General features: G+C 32.3%; 1 protein-coding gene across 1 annotated transcript in view; it reads left to right on the forward strand.

The window, feature by feature from the left end:
• The window catches only part of LOC118199199 (dynein axonemal heavy chain 3-like), a 229,218-nt gene that overhangs the window by 30,258 nt on the left and 172,592 nt on the right, over positions 1–26,368 (forward strand). Inside the window, exons 10-16 of the mRNA XM_085820011.1 lie at positions 3,715–3,826; positions 3,980–4,158; positions 4,386–4,479; positions 4,715–4,805; positions 21,214–21,404; positions 21,618–21,704; positions 23,026–23,170. Of these exons, the coding sequence (XP_085676137.1) occupies positions 3,715–3,826; positions 3,980–4,158; positions 4,386–4,479; positions 4,715–4,805; positions 21,214–21,404; positions 21,618–21,704; positions 23,026–23,170 (899 nt within the window). The remainder of the gene's footprint in view (positions 1–3,714; positions 3,827–3,979; positions 4,159–4,385; positions 4,480–4,714; positions 4,806–21,213; positions 21,405–21,617; positions 21,705–23,025; positions 23,171–26,368) is intronic.

Below are 26,368 nucleotides of genomic sequence, written 5' to 3' on the forward strand. Positions count from 1 at the left end.
ATATTCCTAACCTTCTATCTTTAACTTACTACAACTACCTATGGCTGCTGGTTACAGACATGTTATTATTCATACTAGACCCTCCATGAATGGCAGATGATGTTGACCAGAAGAATTCTGTTTTTGTTAGATTAGCGAAATGCTAAACATAGACAAACTCATATTTGGTATTTTTCACAGACTTCCTGTTTTAATTGTGATTCTGATTATGAAAGCAGATCCATTTGATTGAAAGTAAATAGTTGATAAATATTTTAATCTTTTTCAATTCTGTTATGATGATTTCATTGATTAAAAATAGTTCAAAATGCCTTGCATAAATGTACATGACCTTTTATTCCACATATTGCACAAGAGCCTTCATTCCAAATATTGCACTGCTTTCCCCAACTTGTAGTACTATATTCTGCTAGATTTGTACTCAAAAATCCTGTGGTATAAGCACATGTGGCACTAATCTCACAGTATTTTCTATTGTTTCCTGCAGTTAGTTGCAATGCAGATATATTTGATAGATTTTTGATATGAATACAGAAAAGCAAGGATTTTTGCAAAAGATAGATTTCAATGTTCCTCCCCCCCTGATGAAGTGGCATTGAAGATGATTGAATTCCTCTTCTGTTATGTTCTTTTTTCTTTAAATTTCATTAAATTTTTTAATTGGTGTATTGCTTGTTCAAAAGTTTTGGTTTTAACTTTTTTAAATTCTTTGTTGCATTTATAGAATTATTTGAAATTTATTAATTATGAATTTCAAATTTTTGGCCTTTGTGAAACATTAGTTTTAAATTTCTTACTTTACATATATGTGTGTGCGTGTGTGTAAGATATAACAAAATACGATAGCTGTTTAAAAAAAAAAAATGGCGATCTCAAAATTAACATCCTAAATTTGGTGATCTGCCCCTAAATTCACCTCTTCTCACAGGTTCCATATTTTTCTATCTTACATAATGTTTCAATGCAGATATATCTTACCCAATAAAATAAATTGTAAACCAAAACTCTGAACTGAAACTTTCCCCACTCCTAACCTTCTTCCTCTGAAAGTACTATAACTTTTCCCCTTTTCCGCATAAGCTCTCCAGCCGGCGAGATGCTTTTTGTGTATGCTGCTGCCGCTTACTTTCTTAAAACGACGCCGTACTTCAAAATGCAACTTACTGTATTCAAATATAATTAGAAAACGTCTGAAAAAGGTTGATTTGATATGAGTAAAAAAATAAAGATTGCGATTTTTCAAGATACTTTGTGCTAAATTACGTCGTCATGCTTTCCACTCTGCCACACTACGGTCTTCTCGGTCATCTACGCAATATCATAAACTGTTAAAAGTTCCAGTGCTTTCATCTACAGATTTTTTAAAATCATTACATATTTATAAAAGATGTCGTTTTAAGCAAGTAAACAGCAGCAGCTTACACAAAAAGCATCTCGCCGGCTGGAGAGCTTATGCAGAAAAAGGGAAAAGTTATAGTACTTTCAGAGGAAGAAGGTTGGGAGTGGGAGTTTCAGTTCAGAGTTTTGGTTTACAATTAATTTGATTGGACAAGAAGTATCTGCATTAAAACGTTACTTAAGCTAGAAAAATCTGGAACCTGTGAGAAGAGTTGAATTTAAGAGCAGATCATCAAATTTAGAATGTTAATTTTGATATCACCAATTATTTTTTTGAAACAGCTATCATATTTTGTTATATATATATATATATATATGATATATTATGTGTCACTGTATATTCATTTATCTAATACGTAAAACACAAAAACACAAATGCTCCCTTTTTGAGAAATGGAATTTTAGGGGTTACAATAAAACTTGCTTTATATTTTTAAGTGATGCATGACAGGTTCCATAATGCATTCCATACAATTAAATATGTTTTGTAAAAGTGATATTATTCTTGTAGGATTAATGAATATTAGTCAAACATTTCTTAAGTATATGAGGGTACATCAGGGTATGCAAAATGTGAAAAGCCAGAGAATGCAGTGCAAGGTAGATTAAAAAAGAAGGCACTTTCTAGGCATTGTTCTGCAAATGAAAGTCAGATTCTACAAACAGTATGTTTACAAAAAAGCACCAGGACGTCTTTACACATAGTAGAATGGTAGAATGATTGGCAAGCTTAAGGAGGAGCATAGTTTGATGCTTGTCTTTCAAGTGTTTGGAACTGATAAAAGTGTTGTTTCACATACTTGGAAAGCCTGCCAAATAACCGCTACAGTTGTAAAAAAGATTGGTCAAGGAAAACACGGTGAATGATGACCAGTATATTGTGTTGCATGTGAAAAGATATTGAAACCAGACAATGAGAACATTGCTCAGCAGTTCTGCACTGCAACCAGATGAGAGGTATCCCAATTTACTGTGACCATATGACTTCATAAAGGTGGCTAATTCTCTCACCATCCTGAATGCTGCATATGATTGACAGCAGCCACCTATCAGCAGCACCACTTACAGTGGTGTAGAGAACACAAAGACTGTACACCTCATCACTGGAATCGCATCCTCTTTACCAGTGAGAGTTGTTTCAGTCTGACAAATGATCCTTAGTGCCACTTGATATGTAAAGAGGTAGGGACATGCTTTCATACCACTAGCATCAGGGATAGAGACTGATGGGGTGGTCTTGCTGTGCTTGTATGCTTATTATGAATGGATGGTTCTGGATGAATGGATGGATGAATGAATTATTATGAATGGATGGATGAATGAATTATTATGAATGGATGGCTTCTTCCTCTGAAAGTACTATAACTTTTCCCCATAGTTTTTAAAGAGGTTTACTTACTATATATCATTTGTGGGAAAGTTATCCTCCCTTATGTATGTCTTTTCTGACATGTCATTGGTCCTGACTTTGTTTTTATGGATGGTAATGCATAGCTGCAAAAACTCTTGCTGTTAAAAAGCTCCTGGAAAGTGAAAATATCCACAGGATAGATTGGCCAATGTGCTCCCCTGATTTTGATCCCACCGAACAGGCTTGGTGTCATGACCTTAACCCTCTGGAGAATAACAGACAACTGAAACAAATGCTTCTTGAAGAATGAGAACTCTTACCCCATGAACTGACAGATAATCTGGTGTTGAGTATTAACAGACAGTACAGCACAACCACTGCAGTTAGAGGAGGTCATATCTCGCACTAAGACTCTTTGGTTGCTTGTTCTCCCTCTTGGCCAGACAGTTTTTTTGTGTTAATGCCATTCTGTAAAAAAGCCTCTTTTTATTTATTCTGTACTGCTTGTATCCTGTTCTTTTTTTCCCCTAATATACTTTTTCCATCCATTAAGTACTAGACTATGCCTCTATAATTTTAATTTCATGACTATCAGTTGATTTTTTGCAGAATTATGGCCAAAACCAAAAGAGTTGCTTAAGTTTTACTCACTAGTGTATTTTAAATTGAATACTCCTTAGTGAGATTTCTGATAGTTGTACTGTATGCCTAGTTTTTATGTAATAAATGTTGAGATTATGTTGAATATGAAAACTCATGCAACCATTAGAATCTTATAATGTACTTATAACATGCATGCATATATGTACACATACATTTGCAAGTACAAATTTAGTATAAAATGTAAAAAAGTCTTTTTGATTTCATTGGAAAGGAAAAAAAAGAAGAATATAATTAAATTTTACAGTTCATGTTAATTAAATTTAATTATTTTTATTCCAATTTGAATTTTTATCTTTCTTTAGATACATAAAACGTTATGAAAAATTTAAGTACATTTTGGATGGAACACTTGAGGAAGAAATTAATTCTTTTCTGAATTCTGATGAAGAACTTGATGTTTACAAGTTTCCAAAAGTAAGATTTTGTAACCAAGATTATTATTTCAGCGCATTTCATAACATTTATATCATTTTTATATAATTTTCTAAAATCTTTTTTCTTGTATATTTAGTGTACTTTATTTAACAGATGATTTTGTGTATTTCATTTATTCTGTTGGCTTTGCAGAAAATTAAAGATTTGCATGCACACAAAGATTTTATAAATTCAGAAAGGAGCAACATTAACCTTAATGTGATAAATTTGAATTGTGATAAGATGAAAAAACAGCTTTGCTCAAAGATTGATCGTATTAGCCAAAAATTAATTAAATATCAAGTTGAAGTTAATGCTGGTCATACACAAAAGTAAGTAAAACATATCTTGAATTAAAAATTGGAATTTTTCAAAATTATTACATGAATAGTTATTTTTTCTTCTGCTGTTCGAAATTTTCTGGCATACAGAATTTTTAGATTAGGAAAACTAATTTTTTTTTTAAATAAATTTGTTTAATTTTCATTAATTATATTTTTTTTTATTTATTTACTTGTTTTAAATTTTTAATTCAAAATATAATGTGTCTTTTTACTAGAATTTGTGAAGAATTTCGATTAATGCAAGAGCTTTTAATCAGACCTGTTACAAATACTGCAGAGCTTGTAGAAATGTCTGATATTCTAAAAATGGTAAATTTGCATAATTTATTTTGCAGACTACATTTTCATATTTTTAATAGATTATTCAAATTATGATATTCGAATTTCAGCATAATTCATTTCTCAGTGTGAATTAATGTACTATTAAATTACGTTTTAGTGATCAGAATGTATTAAGCATAGCAGTATATATGTATCTTGTAATATAATCTTCAAGTTTTTAAAACTAATATTCTTCGTTAATAAAAAAACTGAAAATTTTCAGGCAACAGGTACAAAAATGCCTAAGTTGATGAAAGAAATTAAAAAGGCTGTAAAGCGAATTATATTTCTGTTGGATCATGCTATTCTTTCAGGTAAAAGATGTTATTATCATTTTCTTAAAATAGTTATTTTGTTGTACATTTTCTTACGAAGGTTGTTTTAACTATCTCTTATGAAAATATTGCATACTGAAAATATTTTTAACCTTATTATCTATATCTGGATATTAAAATTCATATTTTTATATGTTATATCAATCACCTTTAAATCTGCTGCTCTGATACAGGAAAATTTCATTTAGTAAATCTGGAAGACATATTTTAAATGAAGACTTTTTGTGCTGTAGAAAAGGTTTTCTTTAAACATGATGTGTAATAAAATACTATAAGCCAGTTCATACATATTAACCAATATTCACTGATATATTGCCTTCATTTATTAGTGCCTTTTGGTAATGAAATATATTTTCAAGTCCAGCAGATCAATGGAACAAGTGTTTTTTTTTTTTTTTTTTTTTTTTTTTTTTATGCCCAGTGCGTATTGTTTTGTAATCATATTTAAAATCACATCAGATTGTAAATCTCCACAGTTTTTTTTCTAGCAATTTGTTAGTTGTTGTTGACATTACTTTTCCATCATATATCATCTGTTGCATACAATTCCATTGCATAAAAACTGCAACACTCACAACTTTTGGGCAAAGTATCATATGCTTGTTTATAATGGATGGCTTCTGTTTCATTTTTGGAAAATATAGTAAACACATGATATTAAATGAAATAAAAATTAATATTTTATGAATAAATTTTTTCCTGGTCAGGTTACCTAAAAAATGATGTGATGCAAATGTGTATTTCCTTTAATTGGTCTAAAGTTGAAATAAAAAAAGCTGTCCACACCTTTCTTTAGTCAAAAAAAAGGGGGGGAAAGAAATAAAAATCTCATCTAGAATAATCCAGAATAACTTCTAGGGTTGCCAGATGCTCACAGGAATCAATCAGGAGTGGTATTTTTTCTGATGTAACCAATGAAGAACAATGAACAAGTACCTGTATGCCTCCAATTGCATAACTGTTGTCATTTTTTTCAATTGCCTTTAGACTGGTCACGGTTTATGGAAAAAAAAATGTGATGCATAGTGATCATTTTAACTAATGCCTTGGTTATCTGCATTGCTTTCATGAATACCTGCTACTGAATTGTTAAAATATACTGTTTGACAATTACTAAGGAAAACAGCCTTTTTTGAAGTAATTAATAACAAACACTGATTGAAGAAATGAAACTTCATAATTAGTAAAGGTACTGTGCATTATTTACATTATTTATTGTGCAAACAGATTTTGCCACATGTAAAAAGAAGGTAATAAAAAAAAAAAGATTTTCATTGGAGCAATTTCGAAGAGTCACAGAAAATGCTCCTTTCTGCTTCAGTGATGACTTATAAATCCTTCAGAAGGGTGTGTGATCTTCTTGTATACTAATGTATGTTTTATATCTTATGTATGCTTTCTACATATTATGTCCAACAGACAGAATTTGGAGGGATATTGTTCCATTTATCACTCAAGGTGATTTTGAGCTCCTGCAACATTTGGAGAACACGATTTCTTCATGTAACATATCTACTGAAAATATCACAGGCATGTTATATGGAATTTGAGTCTGGTGAATATGCAAGCCATCTCATGCATTCAGCACCTTCCCTTTAGAGCAGTGTTTACCAACCTTTTTTATGTTATACCCCACCTAATCCTCTCTAAATTTCGTATGCTCCCCCTAGTACATGCATAATTTTTAATATTCAAAAGTTCACGAAAGAAATTTGAATGATAGGTTTAAGAAGAAATCCTAGGAAATTTTGTGAGCAAACACAGTAAATAAACTTTTAAAACATATAATGGGGAACTGAAATTCAAGTACAACATTATTTTAATGGAAGTTTTTTCTATGTTATTTTAAGTATTAGTAATTCAAATCATTTATAGCACTTGTAGAGAAGAGACATTAAGTACTTTTTTTAAATCAGGAAGTTGAAGAAATAAGCATTGACATCGCCGACTCTTGAATATTCTTTGAGCGTGCTGACACTTCATGATGGCATGCTAAGAAGACGGGAGAAATACTTCATGTACTCTCCTTTTTAAAAGGTGATTGGGGATTAAGAGACCCAGTTGCCAAATCCTGGTGGTAGAGGATCGTCGTCCACTATCATCTTCTTTTTTTTTTTTTTTTTGTTGTTGAATGTTTAAAATGCCATGATTCGAAAAACAAACATTTATTACAGAACAATATGCAAAGAGAGACAACGAAGATCATATGCTTTGTTATAGTTTCAGAGCGTGAAGCGCTCTTTTACTATGTTTCATATGTAGGCATATCAGTTCGTTGGTGAGCTGTTCGAGACTGGTGATTGAGTTTTGAATTGAGGTGGGCCGTTCTTCAATCAGCGAGGCGGTGGTGGCAGGGCCACACTGGTTTAGCAGCGAAGTGTGAGCTAATGCAGTATCTTTGTTGAGTGGTAGCAGTAGTGACGGTGTCCGTATTAATGCCTGCGTTAAGAGGCAAGTATATGTGCTGGATACCTGTGTTTTTCAACAGGGATTGGAGTGTATCGAAGGCTTGAAATTTCTGGGTTATGATGGAATTGAACTGTTTGAAAGAAGTTGGTGGAGAGTAGGCGTATATATTCTGCAATGGTATTGATTTTGAGATCAGTGTGAACGGTGTTATTTGGAATAAACCATGGTGCATTTACTATTTCACGAAGCATTTTATTTTAGAGAATTTGTAGTTTTTTTATGTGCATTTTTGCCACTTGTCCCCATATAGGGCAGGCATAGAGAAGAGCAGGTCTGAGTATCATTTTGTAAAGTATGATTTTGTTGGATATTGAGAGTACACTGTGTCTGCCTAAGAGTGGCCGCATAGTGGCCGCTGTCATTTTAAATTTTTTCGTTATGGCACCAAAGTGTATCCTAAAGGTGAGTTTACTATCCAGAGTGATCCCAAAGTATTTCACCTCAGAGACCCATTCAATATCATCATCAAATTTGGGGTGTTATTGGAGGTGCCTTTACGAAAGATAGCTGCTTTTGATTTATTAGTATTTATGGCAATTCTCCAAAGCGTGAACCAGTGCTCGAGTGCTATTAGGTAATCTTGTAATTGCAGTCGAATGTGATTTGTATGTATTGCCCTCATGAGAATGGCTGTATCGTCAGCGAAGAGTGCTAGTATGATAGTGGCATCTTTGGGTATGTCATATGTATAAATTTTATAAAGTAGAGGGGAAAGAACTGCTCCCTGGAGGACTCCAGCTGTGATGGGTCGCGTGGAGGAGTGCGTATTGCGAATTTTGATAGTAAATGCGCGATTTCTAAGATATGAAGCTATTAGTCGAATAAGATGATCTGGAAAGTCCAATTTGATAAGTTTGTAAATGAAACCTTTGTGCCATACTCTGTCAAAGGCTTTTGACACGTCTAAGAAAATTGCTCCTGTGGAAATTTTGGCATTGAAACCATCTGTAATATAATTGATGACTCTTAGAAGTTGATGCGTAGTACTGTGTGAGTGACGAAAACCAAACTGTTCTGAGGGTATATAATGGCTGACTGGAATGTTTTTGGGAATATAATACAAAATAATTTTTTCCGTGATTTTGGATAGACTGCTTAGCAGGCATATTGGCCTGTAGTTCTGTGGAAATGTATTATTTTGCTTGGGTTTTGGGAATACTATGATAGAAGCATTTTTCCAAGCAGGTGGGAAATACGAGTATTTAATAATAGCATTGATGAGTTTAGTAAGGTAAGTAATCCCATTTATGGGGAGATTTTTTAATGCTTTATTTGGTATTCTGTCTTGGCCATAAGCCTTCTTATGTTTAAGTGCACTGATAAATTGAGCAACAAGTGTTGGTGTGGCAAGAAAGGTGAAATTAAGTGGAGCTGGAATGCCAAGATAGACCACTGCCAACCACTGAGTTGACGTGTGCAATATGATCATTGCCATAATGGGCTGGATTTGGAGTAAATGAGTCTTGAATGACATCTGCAATTGTGTTGGCCTTGTCTAGGTCAGAGTAAGCCATTCCCGACAGTCCATGTAAGGGGGGGGATTTGCTTATAGGAGTTTTTGAGTTTACGTGAGATATCGTACAGTGAGTTATCTTCAGTGGCTAATATATTTAGAAAATTTGTCCATTTGCTGTTTCTATACTCCTTGATTGCTCTTTTGATGCTATTTTGAAGTGAGTTTAGTCTGTGTTTGGCCTGAGGGTCTCGAGTGTTTTGCCAATGTTTGTGTGCTCTGTTTTTTATGATTATCTGCTCCCTTATGTTACGTGGAAGGGGTTGGAAACGTCTATTGACATAGAAGGTATTTGTAGCATCATTAATAGCTGCTTTGATCTGATTGGTGAATCGTTCTAATTCCTTATCGATATCCTCTTTATTATTAATGAGGGGGTTGCCTGAGACTGTACTGGAAATAATATTAGTAAATTTGGGCCAGTTTGTAACAACAACTGTGCGTAGTAGTGAAGGGGAGCTAGCATTTGTAAATATTTTCATTAGTACGGGATTATGATCTGAAGAGAGTCCTGGGATAGAGGTAATTTTGGGCTGATATGGAAAATCCCTTGCTATGAAGAAGTCAATGATTGTCGATCTGTTTAGGGAGAAATGCATGGGTTCTTCTGGTGCTAGCAGTGTGTAACAATTTTAATTAATAAGATCAAAGAGTAAGTTGCCATTCCCGTTTGCTCGACCAGGATTCCAGCTAGGGTGCTTTGCATTATAATCACCTCCTACTATAGATTTGGGGTGTGAAGTGAGCAGACTATTAAGCTCTGTGATGTTTAGATGATTTGTGGGTGGTATGTAAATATTGGTAATTGCAATTGAGGTATTGTCTATTGTGATAATGACATTGACGTTTTCAAAGCTGTTTGTGAGCACTGGCTTGTTGAAGTGTGAGATACTGCTTTTAACATACGTGATGACCCCGCCACATCATCCTGAGAGTCTATCACATCTGTAGGTAAAGTGATTTGGATAGAGCACCGTTCTGGCTGGCTTGAGGTGAGTTTCTTGCAATAAGATTACATCCGGCTCGAGTTCTAGTATGAGATCGTTTAGTTCATCTTTTCTGGAAAAAAGTAGATTGGCATTCCAAGTGAGAATGCTGTAGTATCTGCTATTATTTGCAGAAGGAGTGTTAAATGTAACTAGTGATTTTTTCAATAATGTCCACAATTATTTCTATTTTGTCAAATATTGAAGTTTTTTGTTTAATTGTTTTTATTCCATTTTTAATGTCATTTCATATGACTTTTAGGGACTTAAGACTGAGGAGATCATCAGAGTTTTGCACTGACTCTGAGGTTTCTGTCTGGGTGGCAGCAGCTGGTTCTGTGAGTGGCGGGAAATTTTCTGTATTGTTTATCCAGGGGTTATTGGCAGGCGGCTGACTTGGGATGAATTTGTTAGTTTTCCTTTTTATTTTAGGTATGGCCGGGCAACCGGAAAAGGACGCAGGATGCGGCCCCCCGCAGTGACAACACCTTGCTGGATCTTCTGGTTTCAACTGACATTCGCCGGACGTCGAACGATGTGGGCCCCCACATCTCACACGCACCCATTCTCTAGTGCATAATAATGAGTTAGAAAAACCCCTGGCACCTATAGCACTGGGGAGGTCCTGGTTTTCTTTTAAGTGCCTCTACAGTAACTCTGAGATAGCCGATGTAAGTGAGATTGTGAATGGTTTTATTTTGTTCATTTTTCGGCAAACGCACTAGAAATAGCGGCATTGGTTTGTTTTCACATCTATTTCTAAGGTTACTTATGTAGGTAGCTCCATACCCTTGGTTTCTTAATTCTTGCACTATGTACTGATGGTCCATAGTTACAGGCAGTCCTCGTATGACAATTTTTAATACCTTTTCATCCTAAAGTTGATAGGTATGAGATTTTAATTTTTTCTCCTTAATTACTTCTCTCACATATCTGTGAGCATCTGCATCAGGGAGAGTCACATGCAATTTGGTGCCTTTTAATTGGTCTGTAATTGTTTTCCCCGTCTGAACACTGAGATCGGCCAGGAATTTATCAGCTTGAGGGACATCATCTATAATAATTGGTGGTACTCTGATTTTTCTACTGTTCGAGGGCTCAGGGGCCGCCGGATTAGGTGTACCCTCACTTTCATTTTCCATTTTCTCCTCATCATTGTCTATGTTAATTTCACTCATTTCTGTTTCGAGTCCACTGAATCTATTTGCGGTTTTAATGGCGGGTTCAAGTTGTTCGTTGTCAGAGTTTGTAGAAGCCGAAGAACGGCGCCTATGTCTTTTACGTTGCTCCTTAAATGGTTCTTCATGTAAGGCATTCATTAAGTTATCGAGTTCTTGTTCCAATTCTTTAATTTTTAAGTCTCGATATTCAATTTCAGTAATTACTTGGTTTTCTTCTAATACATGTGTTTTGTTTAAAATGCATATTAGAAAGTGTTGTAGTCTCTGTGAAGCATGATAAATAATTGTGTCACTAGTTAATATGTCTTGGGCTAGTGCAGAGAGTCTAGCGCATTCCTCAACGGTGGAGAGAATGTGTAATTGTTTTTCAACATAAGTAATAAACTGGTCAGTTTCCGCTTCATTTTGGAATACTTTTTCCTTTCCTCCGGATAAGCAATGATTTTTGAGATTGGTGAGCTAGGTGGTGAATGTGACATTTTATCTCTGTTCTTTTCTGGTCTGATATCTGGTGGAATTGCAGCAGAATCCCTAAAATGATCTGTCATTGTGTATCATGTAATACTCAAAAAGAGTATCGACCACAGGAACAGGAGAAAAAAACAAAAAATCGAAGAGCCACTTTGCCCGCACCACACCGGGTGTGCAATAGGTGGAATCTCCCATGTATACAACCAGTGCCTCTGTCAAGCGCCGACACGCAAGCTTGGTACTCTGGTTGCAGAACGACCAAAAAATCTAAATTTCTTCTTGTTAATCACAAGAAATTATTTGCACCGAGTAACTCCCTGCGATAAGCATATATGGCACAATTGCTTCGTCGATACCAAAGCTGTCACGTGTTAGTCCTAGCGACTCCACAAGACGAGTGAGGGGACAGAGCACTAGCGTCTACATCCCAAAACGGCAGCCTATGAGAGAGGCGATTCTATTATTTTCATCGGGGAGTAGGAGAGTTAGAATGGTTTTCTGAGGAATGCAACGGCAGTGGACTATATGTTTGCTTACATTTGGAAGTTCAAAAAATTGCTAAGGTGGATTGCCTTATTTTCTACGGTTACTTACAGGGAAATATTAGGCAGTTTTTTCGGTTTGCTGATAGAGGGCAAGTAAACAATTTACCTTTATAATCCACTTTTATCTATTTAAACTTCAGAAGATTTAAGATGAAGCGAATATATTTAACACAACAGAACACAATCTTAAGACTTGTAAATCTTTTAAAAGACACCAGCAAATTTTTAAACATAAAAATAAATAACTGTAAATAATATCTTCTCTTTTAATTATAATAAATAATGAGATAATGCATGGATGAATTGTTAATTATATGATAACTATGCATTTGTAAAAAGTTTTTAGTAATGAACTATAAATAATATTTTTAATTATCGATGTATTGTTTTTTAAAAGATTTAAAAGTCTTAAGCTTGCTTTCTGTTGTGTTAAATATATTCACTTCATCTTAAATCTTCTGAAGTTTAAATAGATAAACGCGGATTTATAAAGGTAAATTATCTATTTGCCATCTATCAGCAAACCAAAAAAAACTGCCTAATATTTCCCTGAAAGTAACTGCAGAAACTAAGGCAATCCACCTTTGCAATTTTCTGAACTTCCTAATGTAAGCAAACATCGCGCACTGCCGCTGGCGTTCCTCAGAAAACCATTCCAACTTCTCTACTCCCCGATGAAAATAATAGAATCGCCTCTCTCATAGGCTGCCGTTTTGGGATGTAGACACTAGTGGGACAGAGCACCTTCACGCTCGGAAGTCAAGTGACGAATGAACAACTCGCAGAGAGAGAAAACGTTTACAGAGGTTATATATATAACTTTACAGCAGATCATAATTTAGCAAATCATAAACAAGACACATAAAATAACCAATGAAATATAATATAAACAAATAAAATAGGATTAAGTTTCAGAATGTATCGGGCGTGACAGAAATCTATAAATCATTTTAACCAGTGAGAATGTGATTACAAATATCTCAACACTCCCTCTTAATTGCACATTATAGAAAAGATAGAAGAATTACACAATTTTTAAACAGCTCAATGACAATAGTTTATAGAATTTGTTTTGGACAGAGCCTTAGTTACATATCTGCGATTTGTAAACTTGATTGTACATATTCAATTTTAATATTATTTTCTTTAAGTCTTACGAGTGAACTTTAATTTTATATCTGTATATTTCAACCTGCCTGAAAAGTTTTCGTTAACAATACTTTTAATACGTGACTGGTTAACTTCAAAAATATAAACATTTTTAACATTGGAAATTTCATTTACTACATTTTTTATCCATAAAACATCTTGAACACCTTTGCATAAAGCAATTATTTCAGCTTCTGTTGATGAAAGTGCAATACACTTTTGCTTGTTACAACACCACATAATAGGACAGTTTGAAAACATAATAAAGTAACCAGTAATTGATTTCCTAGCTTGAGTATCTCCCCCCCCCCCAATCTGCATCTACATACAAACATAAGTTTGCCCTTTCCAAATCACCCTTTTTGTATATCAATTTTAAATTTAAGGTGTTTTTCAAATACCTAAGATTTCTCTTTGGAGCATACCAGGCAGCATCAGTAGGATGCTCCACTGGACCATGTCTGTATAGTATATGCCTTCCTTTTGCATGAAGCCACGAGCAATAAGCTTGGCTTTATAAGTTCCTTCTCGTTTTTTACATAGAACCCATTTGCAGCAAATGCCTCTTTGTTCAGGGGGTAAATTTTGTAGATCCCAGACGTCGTTATCTTCCATAAATTTCATTTCCTCGTCCATAGCTCTTTTCCATATTTCTTGTTCCCATTTTGGTAGATTTAGAATATCATCAAATGTCAGACTGTCTTGTTGTGTAAACATCATTTGGTAAGTCTCAGGATTAGGATACCTAACTGGTTGTGCCTTTTCTCTTGTAGATTTTCTTTGTTCTTCCTTCTTATTTGTAGCATTTCATTCGCCATTATCAATGTTTGAAATTGATTTTTCTTCAATTTCAAGGTCATCATTTTTATTTTCACTCAAATAGAACTATTGGGAATGTATGTTTGATTTTCTACTTTCTTCTTTTCTTTAATTTAACATTTCTGGAAACAATGATGCGTCTTGTTTCTGTAATCATTAAACAATATCCCATTGTGGAATAACCTACAAATATCATTCTGACAGATTTTTCATCTAGTTTTTTTCTTTGGGATGGTGGCACAAGAGTATAAACATCACAGCCAAATACATGCATGTTTGTCAAATCAAGATTTTCACCGTACTTCAGAAAATAAGGAACACAATTGTCAATTGAACTATTTGGGAGTGGATTATTTATATAAGCAGCCGTAATAACTGCTTCACCCCAAAGGAATTTTGGTAAATTTGCCTCAAGTATCATTGCTCTAGCTTTTTCCAGTACAGTTCTATTTGCTCTTTCAGCAACACCATTTAGAAAAGGTGTATAAGGAGATGCAGGATGTATTTTTATAACTGCTCTTTTAGCAACTTAATAAAGTTCTCAACTGACATATTCTTTGGCTTTGTCACAGTGCTTTTTTGTGACAGTTGGATTCAACTTAAAGAATAGTTTAAGTTCATCAACGATGTCACTTTTTGTTTTCTTTTGAGCAGTCTTATTTCCATAAATCGCGAGTAGTCATCAATTATAGTCATTTCCCCATGGAGTGTCTGAGGTTCTATTGGACAACATATATCAGTGTATATAGTTATAAATGGTTTGGATTCTTTTATGCGAGGACCCTTTCCTATAGGCAATGCACTTTGTTTAGCATGAACACATACTTCACAAAATGTTTCTTTTGCAGGAAGATTCATTAGTTTTAAATTTTGATCACAACATTGTTCTAGTCTTATATGCCATAAATCATCATTCTTTGCTGCTAAAACTGTAAATAGATTTGGTGAAAAATCACTAAATTATTGTCTGCATTTGTCCAAATATCCAAATCTAAAACATTTGTTTTTGTTTTCAATGTAAATTATTTCATTTTTAAAAATTATGCTTCAATATTTGACAGAAATTAATTGCCTGTTTAATTTTGGAATGTAAATAACATCATTTCAAAACATTATTTCAAAACCATTCTTAGTTTTGACGCAAATGTCACCAATGCCTTTCACTTCTAAAACCGCCGATCTAGACGTGCATTTAACAGCTCTGGTCTTAGGCTTAATTGAGGTAAACCATTCCTTGTGAGAAGACATGTGAGAAGTTGTGCCAGAATCAATAATAAATTGATCATGCACAAGATTTCCAGCCATAAAAGATACTGCAGGTGATGCATACTTATTACTATTTGAATTTGCCTGCTTTTTAGAATTATCAAAACATTCACTTTTGAAATGACCAGTTTTCCCACAGCTATGACAGGCGCAGTTCTTTTTTTTTTCTACAGAATTTAGCAGAATGCCCTTTTCTTTTGCAAAACAGTTCTTTATGAGCACTAATAAAAACAGAGTTGTCCATATTTGATTTAGAATACTTATTTTCATTTTTGTAATCGAACATAAGGGATTCAAGAGTCTGTTTGTAACAAAATCCAAACTCAAATTATCACTTGGTTGATTTTCTAGTGGTGCCTTAACATTTTCATATTCCTTTGGCAGTGATATTAAAATGTAAATAATAACATCAAAGTCACTTACTTCAGATCCAGAGATGCGTAAATTACTAAACAAGTTCATTATGTTGTCGATATGTCTCATCTTTAGATTTTCTTATGGTAGCTAAACATTTACGTGTTAAAATTTGACTCGCACTATATGTAGCTTGCAGTTTCTTCCATATTTTACATGCCATGTCTTCACTTTGAAGAGAAGCGAGAATATTATCACTTAAAAGCGCAAGAATTAAGGCTTAAGACTTTTTTGATTTCAAAACATCTGCAGTTCTGTTTGCACTTGCTTCTGTTTCTAAAAATGTATCCAATTCCTTGAACCTTTTGACACCAAAAACTATAAAGTTATTAACGCCATCAAATGGCGCAACACCAAAAACTTCTTTTTCACTCTTCTGGTTGAAAAAGCCATCATTCACGAAAAACCAAAAAAAATCAAAATCACACGAACAATAAAATATGACACTGGCATAGAAGGTTCGATGAAAAAAAAAGATCAGTGCATTTTAACTTTTGACGAACCACGCTCTGTTGTTGAACATTTAAAATGCCATAGTTCGAAAAACAAACATTCATTACAGAGCAATACGCAGAGAGAGAAAAGGTTTACAGAGGTTATATATATATATCACTTTACAGCAGATCATAATTTAGCGAATCATAAACACGACACATAAAACAGTCAATGAAATATAACATAAAGAAAATATAAACAAATAAAATAGGATTAAGTTTCAGAATTCATCAGATGTGACAGATATTTTTAACTAATGAAAATGCGATTACAAATATCTCAACAAGTTCGGGCTCCATTGTAGAGTCTATAGGTTATTTCGATGTGGGAGACATGAAAACTGAGCAATGCCCTCACCGGGACTCGAATCACAGACCTCTCAAGTACATGCTGAGTGTGCTGATCACTACACTATGAAGGCATGCTAATAAGGTAGGAGAAATACCTTATACACTAAATCTGCATTCAGCTAAATATGAATGTGGAAACAGTAACAATAGGTCTCTTGTATATTTTGTTGCATTTGGATATTTGATTTTAATTTCCTCACAAAACCATTCATTGCTCCTTCTATATTAAATACAGTTTTAGTTGAGCCATCATTTTGCATATCTGTGAGTTCTTGATACTGCATATTTGAAATATCAGACAAATCCACTAACATTGGTTGCAGAGCCCTGCCAAGATATTTTTTCACCCGATGCAAAAAGGTAATTGTGCACCCCTATATATATATCAAAATAGCTATATTTGTATTAAACAAAGTAAATGTATTAAATCAATTTATCATAATTAATTATATTATAATCTTTAAATCATTTTAATTGTTTATAAATCCAGAAAAATAATATAGCCAATTATTTATAACTTTCAAATGAAAATGTCAAAAAATTCTTTTTTGATAAGTAAGAAATAACATCGAAATGCACATTGCATTAATTTTCAGGTTTTCTTGCAATTCTTCCTATTGTTTTATTGATTTAAGTTTGACGAAGCTTATGTCCTCTAATAATAACTGACAAATTTAAAAACATAATTTTCGAATTCATATAGCCAATTTGGAGCCCCTTCTAGTGATTCGCCTGAGGTAAGTGCCTCACCCTCGTCCCAGCTCTGCTGCATTATCCAAGTCGGGAAATCAATATGTTTCAAATCAGAAAATCTTTCTTTTAAAGCAGCCAATAAAATTTTCAGATGATCGACAATAACCTGTATCTCGGTATCAGTCACTTCGCATTTTTTAAATGAATGAAATTTTAACATCTTTTGTTGTAAATATATGCCTGACATAATTCAATAAATGTAATGAAACCAAATATCTTTGCTTCTGCATTGACAGAGTTTTATTTGCTCCTTGAATTTGTTTATTTAATCCATTTAGTTTTGCAAAGATTTCAACTATTAACAGATTTTTCATTTCAGGTTTGTCACTTAAGAAATAACTAAGAATATCGAATAGTTCCAAAAATCTTTTCAGGCAGTTTCCTTTTGACAGCCATCTTATTTCAGTGGGAAGCATAGGTCTCACATAGTCTTCATTTGTTCTTCACAAAATAACTTGAAGAGACATTCACATTTGGCACTACTTTTAATAGCATTAATACATTTTATAACTGAATTTAGTACTTCATTTAGAACAGGCAAAATGTTTTTAGTTTCCAGGTTTTTTTTTCTTTGAGTAACACAATGCACAAGACGCATTTCTGGATTCACATCTTTCATCAATTTTCAGCAACTCTGTTTCTTCTCCATCATATTAGGAGCACCATTTGTAGCACAGGATGTTAGATTTTTCATTGGTATGTTTTTGACATCTAAGTAATTTTTTAGCTTACTATAAATGTCTTTGGAAGTAATAGTGCTATCTAATGATTTACAGAACAACATATCTTATCAACATAGCTTAACACCTTTATCAACATAGCTTATGTAAGTTATAAGTCCAGCCTCACTGTCTCTCAAAATTGATTCATCCATTTGCATTGAAAAGTTTTTGTTTTCAGCTATTGAACAAATTTTATTTCAATATCCTCTCTCATTTCATCTATTCTTCGGCTAACAGTATTGTTACTTTGTGGCATAGCTTTAACGTCTTTGTCATCTTTTTCTAGAACAGTTTTAAGAAATGCTGATATTAATGGTTTGATTAAATTCTCCCCTATAGTATGACTTCTCCCAGATTTAACAATGAGTAATGAAATTTGATAACTAGCCTCAAGAGTATGATTAACAGCTGCATTATGAGCAGTAAATAGAGACTTTAAGTTACTTTTTTCAATTTTTTTTTCTTTAAAGTTTGAAAATAACTTAAATCTGAATTAATATGAGTAGTGCGTTTTACCTTCAAATGTGCCTTAAAATTAAGGGCTGAAACAAATAAATATAAGATCAATTAAAAACTTTGTCATACCGTTAAATACAAACAAAGCTGAAAGCAACTGCTGTTGCCATTCAAAAGAAAAATAATATACTTGCTGCCGCTCTTACAGTAAAAAAATGAATTCGTTGGCTGACATGTGCAAAAAATGTCTGGAAATTGTAATGTGTCAGCTATTTAAATGCCCTTTAAAAGCATTTAAATGACCATGTCTGCAGCGAAAATTCTTTATAAAAGGTTTAAAATGCACCACAATTAAAAAATTTTTGCATATACATCACTCACCTTATTCTTTATTTTTGGGAATAAAAAATTAAATGTTGAAAATATTGACTTCTTGAAGAAAATTTGGAAAGTTTAATGTCCTTGTCCACTTAAACTCTGGACGATTCCATTTTCAAACTGTCACCTTGTGAGGCATGGGCCTCGTGTTGGGAAATACTGCTTTGGAGAATCTCGGGTATTTCTACTGTCCTGTGTGGGCATCCATTATTGTTCATGAACAAAAAGCTAGAACCACTGTACCACTGAAAAGTTGAGCATGACCCAGATAAATCTTGATGCAGTACCACTAGAATGTGATGATACCTACTTTCAAACATGTGAAGTGATGTTCCTGCCATTGTGTGTAATACTTTATTCCCATTCATTCACCGACTCCTCTGCTATAGTAATCAGCTTTGTGGACATTCTGTTCAGTACCAGTTAGTGTGGAGGTTATATGGAAACCTTATATCAATAATAGAATATGCATAAGATCCCTAGTGCCAAGGTGTGATTGGAAGGTGGTTATTATGCTGAATAGTAATTGAGATTCTCTTGGGTCATAGCCATCTTTTCAATGATACAGTAAACCCAGATTTTCTTCTCTTTAAATGACAGTGCACACACACAGAGGACAGATGAAATGTCTGAAAACCTCTAATGCAGTGATGGCAAACCTATGGCATGTATGCCACAGTCAGCATGCAGAGCCTCATCAGCCAGCACATGACTAAAATATTACTTCCTTAATCAATAATCACAGTAAAATGATACTATGTAATTTTAATAAGTGTTTTAGTATGTTCTTGAATGTTTCACTTACTTGTCACATAATGCCACTAGCATAGGTCCTATAAGCCTAGATATAAGATTTTCATATATCGCCATAGAAATGATATACATGGTCATTGACTCAATTTATGATGTTTCAGTTGTTTGGGCCAATCACATTACTTGTTACATGACAAAGTGTATGCCAAACTAGAAGCAGCTAATGTTTGCAATACGAATTCAAATTTATTGCAGACTGCCAGTTAGTTTTAATACTTTCATTGTTAAATAGATTCCAATTTTCAGATCTAGGGATTTTGGGGTAACTTATGAATAATTCTATTTTAATATCTTAAACTGAATGTACAAATATAATGTAAACATATGCAATTTGATAATATAGCAAAACACGAAAGCTTAGTAGGGAAGTCAAGTTTATTCACATGCACTCAGCCAAAATAAGCCCAATAAAGCCGAAAAGAAGCATATGAAATCTAAAGTTAGAAGTTTAGCAAAGAGACATCCGGGTTAACGTTACTGCTGTCTCCTATTCGTATTTTAATCTGCAGCCATAGATTGTTGATTCGTGAAAATCCAGTTCCTTACTATTGGCTAATAATGTTACATCTTTTTAGTATATGATCGATTTATATTTAATGCTTCATTTTAAAATTTTTTGCTTTTCTATATTCCAACTCTTGAACCCTCATAAATGACTCCAACAAAAAAGGCAAAATTTAACATTAAAAGTGGAAGATTATTTCAAGAGACCTGGACAGACTTATTTGGAGTTATTGAACACAATAGGAAAGCATTATGCATTCTGTGCGAGGAAAGTATTGTGTGTTGCATATCTAGTGTCAGGTGGCACTTTAACACCAATAACAAGATTGTTGCCGAACTTAATGGAGCTGAATGGAAGGTTGTTTATTGAGGGGAAATTAAGGAATTATAATTATCGGAAAATTTGTTTTTTGCAATTATCTTTCTAAAATAAACCATTTAGCAATGGCCAGCTTTCAAATTTCACTGTGCCTGGCAAAGCATGGTAAACCGCTCTTCGATGGGGATTTAATCAAAGAGGTTTTCGGCACACCCCCCTCAAAAAAGGTTTGGAGCATGCGGTCCCAAAAAGGCTTTCCACTACTGCTCTAATGGAAACAATATCTCCTAAACTGTTATTAATAGTTTAGTGGAGAGCTTGCATAACAGGTATAAAGCATGCATTAGTGTTTGAGATTGTATACCTTAATCAAGGATTCATATCATTTCGATAGGAAAGAGCATTTACTGTGAGTTCTGTGTGTTCAATAAGCATCTTTCTTGTTGTTTTTTTCCTATCTCATGGCATTAAATCTATGCCATTTAGCATCGTAAATAATGCACAATACTTTCACTAAATATGTGATAAATTTACTTTCTTCAATCAATGTCTATTTATTAATTATTCTGAAAAATATATATTCCTTAGTAATCGTCAAGCAGTGTTTTCTTATATTGCTAAGCAGCCAAAAGTATTTGTTACATAATCTGTTTTTTCTATTTCTGGTAATGAATTATTCATGTTTGTTTAAAATTAGCTGCAAAAATGAGTTTTAATTTTTTAAACTTAATTATATGCTTCTATTTAAAACTGTATTGAAAATAAAGTGATTTTTCTCCCACAGAGAAAGAGTTAATGTGTCACAGTACAATGTTCAGATGGCCAAAAATTATGTCAAAATTATTCAAAGAGACATCAATTGAGTTGCGCAAGAAGAGGGAAGATGCTGAAAATAAACTTGTGGAAAGAATTAATATGTTGAACAGAATTTTAGACGGTTGTTATTTTAAAGTTAAAAATCTGCCTTTAACTCAGGTATTTTTCATGAATTCTTATTGATCACTTTTATAATGTTTTATTAATTAAAGCAATAATAAAGCATATTTTAATGCATAATAAAAGCTTTGATTGATTATAAGAAATGACTGAATTTTTATAGAAGCTCTTTTATCTTTCTTTTTATTACTTTCATTTTAGAATCAATCATATTTTAAGTTTAATATATATATTTTTTTTCTTCGTTGTTAGGAAGCAACATTAAGTGAATCAAGGGATGCTGTTGAAAATCTGCGATATCTTCATGAATCCTTAGTAGAAGCCAAAGAAGCATTAGCTGTAAAAAAAAACTATTATTATAATATGTATTTCATTATTTATGGGTTATTTCTTAGATTTTACATAGTTATTAACTATGGATTATGAAAAATAAAAATCTAAGCTGTCATTGAGTAACATGTCTGGTTGATTAAATTTAGATAGACTTTTATAAATTTAATCTTTAAAAAAAAAAAAAAATCTTGCAGATCACAAATAAGCTTAATTATTATTATTATTATTATTATTATTATTTTCTTTTTAAAGGATTCCAAAATCAATGTATGTAATGTGCTTGTCATTTTCAATTCCTGTAACTGTTCAATATTTCTGCTTTTTAAGAACTGAACATCTTTCAGGTTTGAATAGCTGATAAAGCATTTATGTTTGAAAAGCATTTTTCATTCATCTGTAGAAGCATAATCCATGCAGACTATATTTAAATTTTGAATGAGTTTGTGTGAAAATATGTGAGTCTGGCTAAACATTTTAGTGAAAAGAATCAAATAAGTAAGCAGAGCTAAGAGTATTAAAATATTGAAAGAAATATTTAAGAAACTACTTCTAATATGTTATTTACACCAGGGCTGGTATTATAATTGATTTATTTTACTATTTATACATTGTATTCAACTGCATCCAAAATTTCATCCCTTCTTCCTATTATTTATTTATTTATTTTCTGTTTTTTTACCATCTAGTCAGAAACCAAAAAAAAAAATTGCATTTTAACGGGAAAAAATTGTATTTAATTTTAGGGCATGTTCTTTCACTTAAAACATCTAGTTCACACACACTCATTATAGTCATTTGTTAAAAATTCATTTAAATACTTAATGGCTTAAACGATAACTGCTTGGCATTTGCAACAATAGCAAATTTATTTATGCACATACATAAATCCAATATCCAGCATGTTAGTACCAAATGATTACTTTAAATTTTAATTTAATTAATTTTAACTAATTAAATTAATGCTTTTAAAGTCAAAATTTTTAAAAGATATCAAAGTGTACAAATATGTCTATGCACATTAAATAACACATTATTTTTTATTGAAATATATTATTTTAAAAATCACATTCTCTTAAAAAGTAATTCATATAAGTAAATTATTACATAAAATATGAAAAATGAATACTAGTTAAATAATTTTCTTATAACTATAACCAACTTTGAACATAGGGCAAGTAATTAAACTTTACTTCTGATTTTTTAAAATATATTTTATTGAATATAATAAACACAGAACTAAAAATTTACAGTTAAATTTTCAATCTTTTATTTTATTTAATTAATGTGGCACAAGAATGCTAATCAAATGCAACAAAAATATTTTTAGGTTATAAATGAGGAGGAAAGGTTATTGGGCCATGATCTCACTCTTCATCCATCTATTCCAATAATGTTCCAAGAAAAAGAACCATATGAGAAACTGTGGGTTACATCATATGAATTTTTTAAAAATTATGAAATTTGGTATTATGGTAAGTTTACTTTTTGGTTTTGTATATGTGCAACATGTAGTTACAAATATTATTGTAATATATTATAATGCACAGTAATTTTTCCTTCCTTATATCTTTTAAATTTACCTTGAAAACATGCAATATATCTCTTATGTAGACTTTTTTTAACGCAAGTGTTATTGTTTTAGCTTCACAAAATTCATGCTCGGCAAAGTAAAAATTGCCCATAAAGGAACATCATTAAAGGAAATAAGATAATTTTTAAAAACTTCAATTATAAGCTAATGTATGCCAAATACATTAACCCTTTCTGAACTCTAACTTGTGCAATGGGATTTTGGTATATGTGCTATCTTGATAGTTTCCATTTCATTTATCCAGTGCAAGAAATTTAGTTACACACGGTAAGATGAACAGTGCTGGCTGCATTTCAGCAACCGTCTTTAATGAGTAGTTTGAAAATTTATTCATTTAAGAAGTCAAGCATTACTTAGGACGGCAAAATCTGAGCTTTGAAATTCTCTTAATTCTCAATAATGCTCCACAATACAGTGCTGAAACCCTCATAACATTGCATTCAAATGTAAAGGTTTTATTCTTTCCGTCGTATACCACTTCCTTAATTCAGCCAATTAATCAAGGAGTCATAAAATTATTCAAAGCCTATTATGTTATGCATGCTTACATCTCTGCAAATAAAGCACTAGATGAAGGAAAAAAGTGATGCATTAATGGCATTTCAAATGCAATTCAAGGTAAGACACTGCATATAAATGATTTAAACTCACAGCAGAACATGTGAATTCATCAAAAATAAATGCTTGTTGGCATCAAGGTGAGCCAAAATTTGTCAGCAATATTAAAGAATTTCCATTGATTGAAAATGAAGCCAAAGAAACTGCACACATTGCAAAAGCAATAAATGGCAAGGAATTTTGAGATCTGGAAGAAGGAGAATTCGAAGAATTAGTTGAGAATGAGAAATCTGAAATGACAAATGAAGAACTGGATGATTTTATAACACCAACTGACGGTGAAAGCAGCGATGGTGCATAATAAAAAACCTTTAATGTACAAGAAGTTAAACTAATTGTTAAAATTTACAGAAACTGTCTGATTTTATAATGGAGATTAACCCACATGAAGAAAAAGAACACACTCTATGAGAGGAATTGAAAAACTCTGCATTTCTTGCATCAAAACTTTAAATGAGATGCATCAGACACTTTTCCAAGCAAAAATCATCAGTTATTTAAAAAATATAATTGTATTACGTACCTACTTATTAAGCAATAATAGAAATCCTTTCAATTTACATTTATTTCATTTTTCTCTTTCATTTACAATAATATTTAGATTTGTTAAAATTATATATACTAAATATGTTAAAATTATATATACTTAATCTGAACTATACCAATCCATTTTTCCACAGGGAATTAACTTTATGAAATGCAATTTTGCCATACATGCTATGTGTTATTGATGTAAACTTGCATTCAGCAAAGGTTTGCTGAAACAAAACAAAAAATCTCATGGTTGAATAAAGATGGTTATTGCCACTAAGAAGATTAAACTGCAATAGTTTGCCTATCATGATTATCAGTACTCTTCTGTCATTGAAACCAGATTCAGAAGTGTATGTGTGTATATGAACACACATACGTATGTACAAGCATACATTCACACCTTTACATACATATATACATACAATATATATACAATCTGAATAACAAAAAAGTACCTGTTAATTTAGTTTAAAATTGTTTCAGAAAAATCTAAATATAACAATAAGTTTTTCTTTTTTTTTAATTTCTGTGTTAGGTGTTTTATTTAACATGCAGTACCTTTAAAGAGCTGAAGACAGTTGTAAAAGAACAGGCAATAGTGCTTTTAATGAGCATAGGTCTGTATATTATATCTATGAAAGTGTCAGTGAAATTAAGTCAACCGAAATGTAATGATACCTGTTTTATATGGTTAGGGTGAATACTTATTTTTCAGAGCTTTTGAATTTTTGGTAAAACCTATTTTGAGAATTTTTAACATCTGGATAAAATGGTATAAATTAAATTAAAATATGTGAAATCATAAATTAATAAACTTTTCTAGAAACATTTACTATAAACAGAGCTGTGGAGTTGGAGTCATGGAGTCAGGCAGATTTTGGGGTAAAAGGAGTCGCAGCTGGAGTCTCTAAAAACAGGTCGACTCCGGCTCCAGCTCCAGTAGACTCCGGCTCCAGTTTTTGTTGGACAGTTTGAATTTGAAATAAAATTAAAATGAATTAAAAAAAATTAATGACAATCTGAATTTTACAAACATTCTCTATTCGTAAAAAGCAAATTTTCAAGTTCTAATAATTTGGTTTTCTTTAGTTTATAAATTATTTTTGCACTTAGCTTTACTTAATTTTACTTACAGTTTCTATTTAAATACAATACTTCATTTTAGCTTAAATACAATACTTCATTAGTGAATTAATTAGCAATACCATTTAAATTCCCAGTTTTTTAAAATTTTCCTGTCCAAAAATTGAGTTAAGAATTTTTATTTACATATGCTCTCAGAATTTGAATGATATTGTAGATTAGTTTGCAGCAATAATTAATCATTTATTTGTAATTCAATTTCATTTAAAATTTAATTAACTTTAAATTTGCTTTTTATGAATAGAGAATGTTTGTTAAATTCAAATTTCATTCCTTGCAGCAATAGTGCAGGTGTATTATTTAAATTTAATTTAACTTTACTATATTCTTTTGAAACAGTAATGACAAGCTGAGTTATTATTTTTATTTACGGACTGTATACATTAATAAATAATTATTTTCTATTTTATTGACATATTAATACTTGTATATAAGTATAATGATGGAAGTGATATTTGCCATTAGCAATTAAACTGATTCATTTAGTTGCAAATCTCACTGGTAAACTTAGGTAACAGCAAGAACTCCTAAAATTGATGCCATTCTTAGAAAGCGAGCAGGAAAAGGAGCAATTATTGATCAAGCAACACGATAAGGAAGTACATATTTGATGATAAAGAGTTTTTAGAATTAAGAACTTTTTTTAAAGTAGATAATCCTAATGTTTCACTAAGAGAAAGACTGTGGAATGATCTTGCAGAATTGGAAACTCTTCTTTCTACACCGTATATAGCCACAAAAAAGCTGCAATCTGAAGAACTGACAGGGGGTGACAGTGGAAGAA

This window comes from Stegodyphus dumicola, chromosome 7 (genome assembly GCF_044657685.1).
Source record: "Stegodyphus dumicola isolate Sdum_Otavi_A_Nest chromosome 7, ASM4465768v1".
NCBI classification, from domain to species: domain Eukaryota; kingdom Metazoa; phylum Arthropoda; class Arachnida; order Araneae; family Eresidae; genus Stegodyphus; species Stegodyphus dumicola.